Genomic DNA, 10598 nt, shown 5'->3' with positions numbered 1-10598 from the left:
AAAGATCCGTGATATTGACGTAACCGCTTGTTGCTAAGTGAATGACGTCATTGCGAGCGCCACCTGGCGGTCGTTGCTGGAAGCGCTGCATGCAGAACTCGGCTCTGAAGATGGCGGAGGGGGAATTAAACGTTGACAGTCTCATTTCTCGGCTTCTTGAAGGTAAGCTGTTAGGATGCGATGGCATTTTAACGTTCAGATAAACATACCCGGTAATTAGCTACTTGTCGTGATCTGTTTTTCTGCTGGTGAATGGGAAATTGTGCGCGTAGAGAGAGGGCTATCTTCGCCCTGTTTACAAACACGTCACTGGCCCTGGGGTTTGGACAGCCTTCATACCAGCAATGGGAGTTTCAGATTAGAGCTAACCTTGACTTTATCTAGCGAAGCAGGGACGAGAAGTGAATGCCTGTAATTTTTATTTTATTTTTATAAAGCAGTTCTGAAAGAAACCGAGAAAATGTGAGAGAGGGCAGGACGATGCAGTGTCCGCTGCGTCGTTGACTTCAGGCGAATGTAACCGACGTAATTCTGATTCTCCATTCGACTTTCCTCATAATGTATTCACTATACAAGGTTACCGTGTGCTTACTTTTCTTTAATGTTACAAGTGTGTTTTCTAAATCCTCCTATTTGCGTTACACTATATTTGTTGTAATAATGCGCCGAATCTTACGCATAATGGTATACTGTATGTTTACAGCGTTACTCTAGTCGTTTATCTTACTGCACGGTTTTTTTCTCTCTCTTAGCAACGTGTAACTTTAATTGTTTTCAGTTCTTGCATTTATATTACACGGAGTATTACACTGAATCCTCTTCATAATGAACCAATAAATATTCGTTACCTTTTATGGCTTAACCTTCTTTTCTTCTTATGTTACATGTAATATATAGCGTTCATTATTATTATTAAGATGATTGAGTGTAACATTGCTAAGGAGAATACAAAGTAATGTTATAAAGGGAATATAGCATAACCTTACTAAAATAACACTGTGTAACTTTTGAAAAGAATAGTGTTTTATTATATAGTGGGTTCAGTGTAATGTTATATTTTAATAATGTTGCATTGATATTTTATCCCCTTTTATACAATCTCTTTGTGACATTACTTTGTATTCTCTTCAGTAATGTCACACAGTATTGGTGCCGTAATAATGCACACCAAATATTCTCTCCGTAACATTACACTATATTCTCTTAGTAATATTACACATTATTTTCTCTTACTGTAAAGTAACTTTGCTCTGTGACTTTGCTAAAGTTCGCTTTGTTTTCAGTATGTCACAAGCGAATAATTAATGAATGGAATGGTAATTATGTTCTCTGTTACAGTGTATCATCTTCCTGCTGTAAAATACCTTTCAATCGGAACATCACATTCTATTTAACATGAATAATCTTTATAATAATTTATTATATATAAATAATATTATAATCTTCTGCAATCTGGTTTGGCCGCTTGGCTCTGTGAAGGTTCCTGTACTGTAGACTGGATTGTTGGCTTTAATAAAAGCCTTTTATAAATGCTGGAACCGTTTACTAGCCTGTATATCAAATATTAGAGAGATTTGTAAGTAGTAAAAAGACAAATGTTTCTGTCTCTTTATCCTTGGTTATTTCTGTCCATCTCGGTGACTTCTGCTACTACACAAACGTTTGCTGTTCAGATACTTTTGATAAAGAAAAGTGCTGTGGATTATCGCACCACTTTAATAACCGATATGGCCTCGTGCCCGTCCATCTGTCCCAACACCCTCCTGCTGACCCTCACTCAGCAATGCCATCTGTGATTCTGTGTGACCCTAACGTCCCATTTTTCACTTCTTCACACTTCGATTCTCATGGTCTCACAGACACATCTCTGTATGTTTCTCTCATATTCCATCTGTGTCTCTCAATCACACTCCTCTATCTGTGAAGATCAAGTGGCCTGCTGTCCCACGGTGGTCGTCTAATGGCTGCCCGTCAGGACTTGGATAATCTTGTGGATTGCTGTAAAATGCTTTAGCGGGAAAGTGGATCCGTTTAGCTTGTCTGTTTCATTTCATTTTTATGTATTGTTATGTAATGTGACCCTAACAGGATAGGAATAAGAGCGATGCATTAGTTTTTACGAATTGAAGTCGATTGCTACTTTGAACAAGTTGTTTCTGGCAAGCTCATAATCTAGCTCAGACTGGTCTGGACTGTGTCTTGTGAAACACACACACACACACACAATCAGATTTTCCTTGTGTTTAGTCATGCTGCAATAACAGGGACATTTCAACAGTTCATAGACTTATACACATACACTTCAATCTTTACAAATGGCACCATGCTTGCAATCTCGTAAAGTGCTCTTCACTTACTTACACACACACACACACACACACACAAACACACACACACACACACACACACAGTAGTTGGGGTTACAGCTTTCTTTTCAAAGAGTCTCCAACATTTCTGGTTTGTGTGGGATATTGTGAGCGTGGACAGCCTGAAGACTAAAATGGTTAGTGCTTTTATATAACCCTAATCATGGCTGTAAGAAAAGAGCACAACTTTTCCTTCTCTGTGACACATATACTGTATCTCGGATATTCTGAGAAGTGTTTAGACAAACTGTTTTGCAGAATGGTTGTCTCGACTTTGCTTGCCAAGGCGGGAACATTCCTGCAGAATTCCAGTCACTCTCAAGATTCCCACTCTCTCTTACACTCACTAAGGTTGCTCTTTTTAACAAAAAAATATAGAAAAACTGTAATATTGTGAAATAGTATTACAATTTAAAATAACTGTTTTCTATTTTAATGTATTTTAAAACGTAATTTATTACTTTGATGACAGCCACATTTTAATCAGCTATAACTTCTTCAGTGATTCAGAAATCATTCTAATATGCTGATTTGGTATTTAAGAAATATTTGTTATTAATATCAATGTTGAAAACTGTTGATCTGTTTACAGGGCTTAAAGTTATCTGGCATACAGTGTTTGGCTGTGGAAAAAAATATATTATTCTACATTTTAAAAAAATATCACTTTCGAGTCCATGAGTTCGCCTACCAATGCTATGAGAGGAGCAGATTTCACTCTCAACCAAACTAACATTACTAGCCAATAAGAATGTTTTACTCTCATAAACACAAGATGCGCATAGTAGTATCCAACTGCAGAGTTGCAGCCCTGATGAATGGAGAAGCGCGACCAAAAGCTGCAAGACGCAATGGTCAAAAATGGCCATCTAGGTCATATTTATTCATAATTCATCTAGAAAAACAGTGCGTTATCTCCCTAGATTTGTAATGTAAATCATTTATAAACCTTTGCCAACACATGAGGACATCAACCTATGTCTAAATATGCCATGTATTGTACGTACACCGCAATTTCAAAATAAACATTTCTACACATGGCCAAATATTAAAATGTAATGGATTTAAAAATTGTTTAATCACGCTGTAAAGTGAAACATCACCAGGCCATTGGTGCCCTCTGCAGGCATTTGTTTTAAAACATAATGTAGTTAAAGGGATAGTTCACCCAAAAATCAAAATTATGTCATTAATAACTCATCCTCATGTCGTTCCAAACCCGTGAGACCTCCGTTTATCTTCAGAACACAGTTTAAGATATTTTAGATATAGTCCGAGAGCTCTCAGTCCCTCCATTGAAACTGTGTGTACGGTATACTGTCCATGTCCAGAAAGGTAAGAAAAACATCTTCAAAGTAGTCCATGTGACATCAGAGGGTCAGTTTTTTGAAGCATCGAAAATACATTTTGGTCCAAAAATAGCAAAAACTATGACTTTATTCAGCATTGTCTTTTCTTCCGTGTCTGTTGTGAGAGAGTTCAAAACAAAGCAGTTTGTGATATCGCGAACGAATCATTCGATGTAATTGGATCTTTTTGAATCCAGTTCACCAAATCGAACTGAATCGTTTGAAACGGTTCGTGTCTCCAATACGCATTAATCCACAAATGACTTAAGCTGTTAACTTTTTTTAATGTGGCTGACACTCCCTCTGAGTTCAAACAAACCAATATCCCGGAGTAATTCATGTACTCAAACAGTACACTGACTGAACTGCTGTGAAGAGAGAACTGAAGATGAACACCGAGCCGAGCCAGATAACGAACAAAAGACTGACTCGTTCTCGATAAGTTACAAATATTTTGTAATTTAAAATTTCGTAAAAATAGTATTAAAATATTTTAACGTTCTAGTGAACCATGTTTCTGTATTCTGTCTCATCTGGTGAGCTAAGAGGATTGTCACACCCCTAGCGTCAAAAAGCAGTGATATAGCGCATCATTTTCCAAAAAAAAGTATGACATTTCATTCTCCATGTCAACTATAAATTAATGAAAAAGAAAATCAGTTTAAATAAAGAAAGCAATAACTTTGCCATAGTGTCCTTTCAAATGTTAAAGTTTCCGCAGTCATCGTTGCTCCGCCCCCACCCTTTTTTTTTTTTTTTGCCTAAACCCCTGTGTTAAATATTTTTGTGGAAAACGTGGTAATTTTATTTATTTTTTTCAGGATTCTTTGATTATAAAATAACAGCATTTATATGAAAAAATATTTTTCGTTACAATGTAAAAGTATTTGTAATTTAGAGCATCCTTGCTGAATAAAATTATTAATTTCTTAATGACCCCAAACTGTTGAATGGTAGTGTAAATCATAAGAAAATGTTCAAATAAAAGTATTTGTAGTTGTAGTTGTATGTGTTCTTGCATACAGGTGCATCTCGATAAATTAGAATGTCATGGAAAGTTCATTTATTTCAGTAATAAAACTCAAATTGTGAAACTCACGTATTAAATAAATTCAGTGCACACAGACTGAAGTAGTTTAAGTCTTTGGTTCTTTTAATTGTGATGATTTTGGCTCACATTTAACAAAAACCCACCAATTCGCTATCTCAACCTATTAGAATATTGTGACGGCTAATCAATCAATCAGCTAATCAACCTTCAAAAGGTTTCCTGAGCCTTCAAAATGGTTTCTCACTTTGGTTCACTAGGCTACACAATCATGGGGAAGACTGCTGATGTGAAAGTTGTCCAGAACACAATCATTGACACCCTTCACAAGTAGGGTAAGCCACGAACATTCATTGTCAAAGAAGCTGGCAGTTCACAGAGTGCTATATCCAAGCATGTTAACAGAAAGTTGAATGGAAGGGAAAAGTGTGGAAGAAAAAGATGCACAACCAACCGAGAGAACCGCAGCCTTATGAGGATTGTAAAGCAAAAATCAATTCAAGAATTTGAGTGAACTTCACAAGGAATGGACTGAGGCTGGGGTCAAGGCACATTTTCAGATGAAAGCAAGTTCTGTATTTCATTTGGAAACCATGGTCCTAGAGTCTGGAGGAAGGGTGGAGAAGCTCATAGCCCAAGTTGCTTGAAGTCCAGTGTTAAGTTTCCCCAGTCAGTGATGATTGGGGGTGCAATGTCATCTGCTGGTGTTGCTCCATTGTGTTTTTTGAAAACCAAAGTCATTGCACCCGTTTACCAACAAAAAAATTTGGAGCACTTCATGCTTCCTTCTGCTGGCCAGCTTTTTGAAGATGCTGATTTCATTTTCCAGCAGAATTTGGCACCTGCCCACACTGCCAAGAGCACCAAAAGTTGGTTAAATGACCATGGTGTTGGTGTGCTTGACTGAACAGAAAACTCACCAGACCTGAACCCCATAGAGAAGCTATGGGGTATTGTCAAGAGGAAAATGAGAAACAAGAGACCAAACAATGCAGATGAGCTGAGGGCCACTGTCAAATAAACCTGGGCTTCCACACCACCTCAGCAGTGCCACAAACTGATCATCTCCATACCACGCCGAATTGAGGGAGTAATTAAAGCAAAAGCAGCCCCTACCAAGTATTGAGTACATGTACAGTAAATGAACATAATTTCCAGAAGGTCAACAATTCACTCAAAATGTTTTTTTATTGGTCTTACGAAGTATACTAATTTGTTGAGATAGTGAATTGGTGGGTTTTTGTTAAATGTGAGCCAAAATCATCACAATTAGATAAGAACCAAAGACTTAAACTACTTCAGTCTGTGTGCACTGAATTTATTTAATACATGAATTTCACAATTTGAGTTTTATTACTGAAATAAATTAACTTTTCCAAAACATTCTAATTTATTGAGATTCAATTGTATATTTATATTTGTCACATTAGACCCTAATTGGATAAAGGCACAGTAAGACTTTTGACTATTGACACAGTCCACTTTGCAACCTGTTCTGGCCCACTTAGACAGGAAAAGACCTTTCTGATAAACATGTGTATTTACCAATCATAGTTTTAAATGTTTATAGTGCCTATCTGAAATGGTAACTATGGTAAAATACCAGTTTGGGGAAAAAAAAGCTAATTCAAATAATAAGCACAGATTAATTTCTAGTATTCATTCAGAAAATAAACAAATTATATAATTCTTCTCATAGATATCTATCCTACCGAGTATAACTGTGAATGTCCTCCTAAGATTTCATGTCACAATTCAGCCTTTAGCAAATCTAGTGTTTAGTTCTTCTTCCAAAGCACTCATGCAGCTCCTTATTAATATGCCATTATTTCCAGGCATTAAAAAGCTGATCAATCAGATCAGAGCCAGACCAGTTTGCCAGATTGTGAAAGTCTATTTTTGTGTGCAATATGTTTGAGTGGATGACTGTATGATAAGTGGGCCAATATGACCGTTGAGTGATTAGAAAACCCCACATTTGACCCAGTTATTGAGGCAATGAAGTTATCACACTTAGGAAATGATGTTAACCAGATATTAAAAAATTTTGATGTCTACTGTTCCAGTGCGAGGATGTCGTCCAGGAAAGATCGTTCAGATGACGGAAGCAGAGGTTCGAGGACTCTGCATTAAATCTCGAGAGATCTTTCTCAGTCAGCCCATCTTGCTGGAGCTGGAGGCTCCACTTAAAATCTGTGGTAGGTTCGATACTCCCCTTTTCCAGCGGAACATCTCCACTGTTTTAATTACATTCTTTCCTCTCCATTTCTTAAGGTTTATGAAATCAGTGTGTATGTAGAGCAGGTTATTAATATGAATATAATGAGGATAGGTTTGAGGTCATTTCTCTTCTCTCTGTGGCACACCTCAGACCCGTGTGTGTGTGTGTGTGTGTGTGTGTGTGTGTGTGTGTGTGTGTGTGTGTGTGTGTGTGTGTGTGTGTGTGTGTGTGTGTGTGTGTGTGTGTGTGTGTGTGTGTGTGTGTGTGTGTGTGTGTGTGTGTGTGTGTGTGTGTGTGTGTGTGTGTGTGTGTGTGCGCGCGCGCACGCGCGTGCATGTTGAGATCTTTAGGACACTCTTTTCTTTTCTGAATCGTACTCTGATAAAAATCCATATAACTTTATTGATTTATGTCAGTTTTAAAACTCCCTCTGTCTCTAGGTGACATCCATGGCCAGTATACAGATTTGTTGAGGTTGTTTGAATACGGTGGTTTTCCACCGGAGGCAAACTATCTCTTTCTGGGTGATTATGTTGACCGAGGGAAACAATCTTTGGAGACCATCTGCCTCCTACTGGCCTATAAGATCAAATACCCTGAGAATTTCTTCCTCTTGAGGGGGAACCACGAGTGCGCCTCCATCAACCGAATCTATGGCTTCTATGATGAGTGTGAGAGTACATTCAAATATAAATACACCATACACACACCCACACCAAACAATCTGAAATCATATTGATTTCTCACCCACTAAACAAACTTTCAGATCATACTTTATTTTTATATGCACATTATTCTCTTGCAGGCAAGCGCAGGTTCAATATAAAACTCTGGAAGACATTCACAGACTGCTTCAACTGCCTCCCCATTGCTGCCATCATAGATGAGAAGATTTTCTGTTGCCATGGAGGTGAGATCGGGTGCATGAAAGATGGGTAGTTTTATAGAAATTACTCTTGGCCTGATTCAATAGGTCAGCTGAGTCTAAAAATATTAATGCATGCTCTTTGTAACACTTTTTCTGTGTGATGACTTGTCTCTTTTATGTCTGTCTTCTAGGTCTCTCTCCTGATCTCCAGTCAATGGAACAGATACGTCGAATTATGCGACCAACTGATGTCCCAGATACAGGTGTGTATGTACATGTATTATAAAAACAAAAACTTGTTTTAGGCCGATAAATCACTAATGTCTCCATTGTAAAATCTGACAACCTTTGGCATTTTCTTTATTAAAAATATTTCCTGCAATTAAATTGTATTTTACAATTAGATCTTCTACATTATGTTAGTAGTATATGTATTATAGCTTTTATTTATTAAATGAGTTTTTATTTTGAGATTTTCAATTTGAGTTTTAGTTTAGTTTTAGTTTTCATTTATTTCCAGCTAATAATTGGCTTTAGTTAGTCACCTAGTATAACATAACATTTACATTTAATATTGGTTGACCACTAATAAAAACATTTCAATGTAATGAAACATTATTACAGTACATATTATCTGTCTTGCAGGGTTGCTGTGTGATTTGCTGTGGTCGGACCCAGATAAGGACGTTCAGGGATGGGGGGAGAACGATCGTGGCGTTTCATTCACTTTCGGTGCCGACGTAGTCAGCAAATTCCTCAACCGCCACGATCTGGACCTAATCTGCAGGGCACATCAGGTACTAATTCATTTTAACCAGTCGGGATCCACTAGCCATGTCATAACTTGGAATAATTGTGGTTAAGTATGCTTCTATATGTAGATTGTGTTTTAGTTTATGCAGTGAGTATGTCGTGTTTCGCAGGTGGTTGAAGATGGTTATGAGTTCTTTGCAAAGCGGCAGTTGGTCACTCTGTTCTCTGCACCAAACTACTGCGGGGAGTTTGACAATGCCGGTGGAATGATGAGTGTGGATGAGTCACTCATGTGCTCTTTTCAGGTGTGTTATCATCCATACACACACATACACATGCATTGCTCTCACAATATATTCACACACTCTGTTTTCTCCCTCAGATCCTGAAGCCATCAGAAAAGAAGGCAAAGTATCAGTACAGCGGGGTGAACTCAGGGCGACCTGTGACCCCGCCCCGTACGGCTCAAGCCCCCAAGAAGAGGTGAGCGACTCGCCACCCAGAACCACACCCTCCATCCCCCAACCTTCAGCAAACTACCCCTATCTGGGGCAGCTTTACCCTCCAAAATCTCTCTACTTGCCCTGCCAAACTTCTTTCTCTTTTCTTAAAATCTTTTGTGTACAGAAATTTTGCTGTGACCAGTCGGATTCTCTTTTCTTTTGCTCTGCTTGTTTGTTTATTGGTATTTTAATAACATAAATAATAATAATAAAACTTATTTGGGAAGCAGCTGTTGAGATGAAAAAACCCAGAGCAAAACACACACTCACTCACTCACACAAAGATCTCTTTAGTGTCCTGATGTATAAACATTGTATTAAACTTTTCTTCAGTATTCTTTGATTATTGAACATTAATGTTGATTCATAAAGAAAGAGTGACGATTGTAAGTATTTGAAGGTTGTCGTGTATTTCGCTACACTCTGAAGTTTCAAGAGGCTTTCACGCACACACAAACTCATACTTTAACTCTGTCGGGGTGCTTGATCACAGGTCAGCAGATACTTTACATGAATACGGACACAATCCATTGTCGATAAACTAGTTCAGTGTGGACAAAGCTAGAAAAGGGATTTTAACTCTGATTCCGTGACACACATTTTCACATCTGCATTTACAAACAGCATTGCATGTTCTGTTTTCTTAATACCTCTGGGATTTACAGTGAAACTCTATACACTTCTGTTTAATGTGCTGTTTTTATGTCTTACGATAGTAATAATTCAGGAGAAAAGTGTCGCAGCATAACACTTAAGACTTGCATGACCCTTGTACACGTCAGTTATAACCTGTCTGAAACAATGTAGTCCACCAGCCATTTTTCCATTGGATAACAAAACAGCTGACACAAATAGAGCCTCCAAATGTTTGTTCAATATTAAAGAATTGTACTTGTTTGAAGCTCCCCAACATCATTTTTGAAGGTTAAAACTGATTCTATTGGATTTGTTTAAGAGCTTTTTGCCTAAAGGAGTAGCACATGTGACTAAAAAATGCCTTTTTGTGAGGGATGCATTTCCTCATATTCCTGATATTCACCTGTTATAATTCATTCTTTTGTAATGGTTTTATTTGTGTGTGTTGCTGTTTACTTCTTCTCCTTAATTTATTTCCAAATGTTGGGAAAGCTATCAAAGTGTTCTAAAAGCAGTTCATGAGTTTTGTATAAGTGGGCTTCAATCTTAATAAATGGAAGAAAACTCTCTTTGCCTCCTCTGTGTTTGTGTCTCTTAGCAACTGGATAAATACCAGGCTAATTAAAGTGGCAGAGACCATAGCTCTGGATGCTGTTCAGCAGAATTTTTCCAAGTGTTTCATTAAAATAAGCAGCTCTGTAACTCGCCAGTGCTGGAAATTGTGCACGAGGACAATCTGTGGTCTGTTGTCATGGATACTCCGGCCATGCAGGGTCAGGCTCTGTTACAATGCAGCCAAAAGCAGACAATGAGCTAAAACTGTGTTCAGTTCATTTAAGCAGTTATATAGGATT

At 37.8% G+C, this 10598-nt stretch overlaps 1 protein-coding gene across 1 annotated transcript; it reads left to right on the top strand.

Annotated features, from left to right (window-relative positions):
• Nucleotides 1-4: 4 nt before the first annotated feature.
• Nucleotides 5-10313, top strand: LOC132111556 (serine/threonine-protein phosphatase PP1-beta catalytic subunit-like). Its single transcript, XM_059518957.1, has 8 exons — nt 5-162; nt 6830-6961; nt 7425-7655; nt 7790-7894; nt 8044-8115; nt 8498-8649; nt 8776-8910; nt 8988-10313. Exons 1-8 carry the CDS (start codon nt 42-44, stop codon nt 9090-9092), a joined length of 1053 nt encoding a protein of 350 aa, XP_059374940.1. The 5' UTR covers nt 5-41; the 3' UTR covers nt 9093-10313.
• The last annotated feature ends 285 nt before the right edge of the window (nt 10314-10598 follow it).

Source organism: Carassius carassius, chromosome 31 (assembly GCF_963082965.1).
Source record: "Carassius carassius chromosome 31, fCarCar2.1, whole genome shotgun sequence".
In the NCBI taxonomy this organism is placed as follows: domain Eukaryota; kingdom Metazoa; phylum Chordata; class Actinopteri; order Cypriniformes; family Cyprinidae; genus Carassius; species Carassius carassius.
This window is presented reverse-complemented; position numbering and strand designations above follow the sequence as displayed.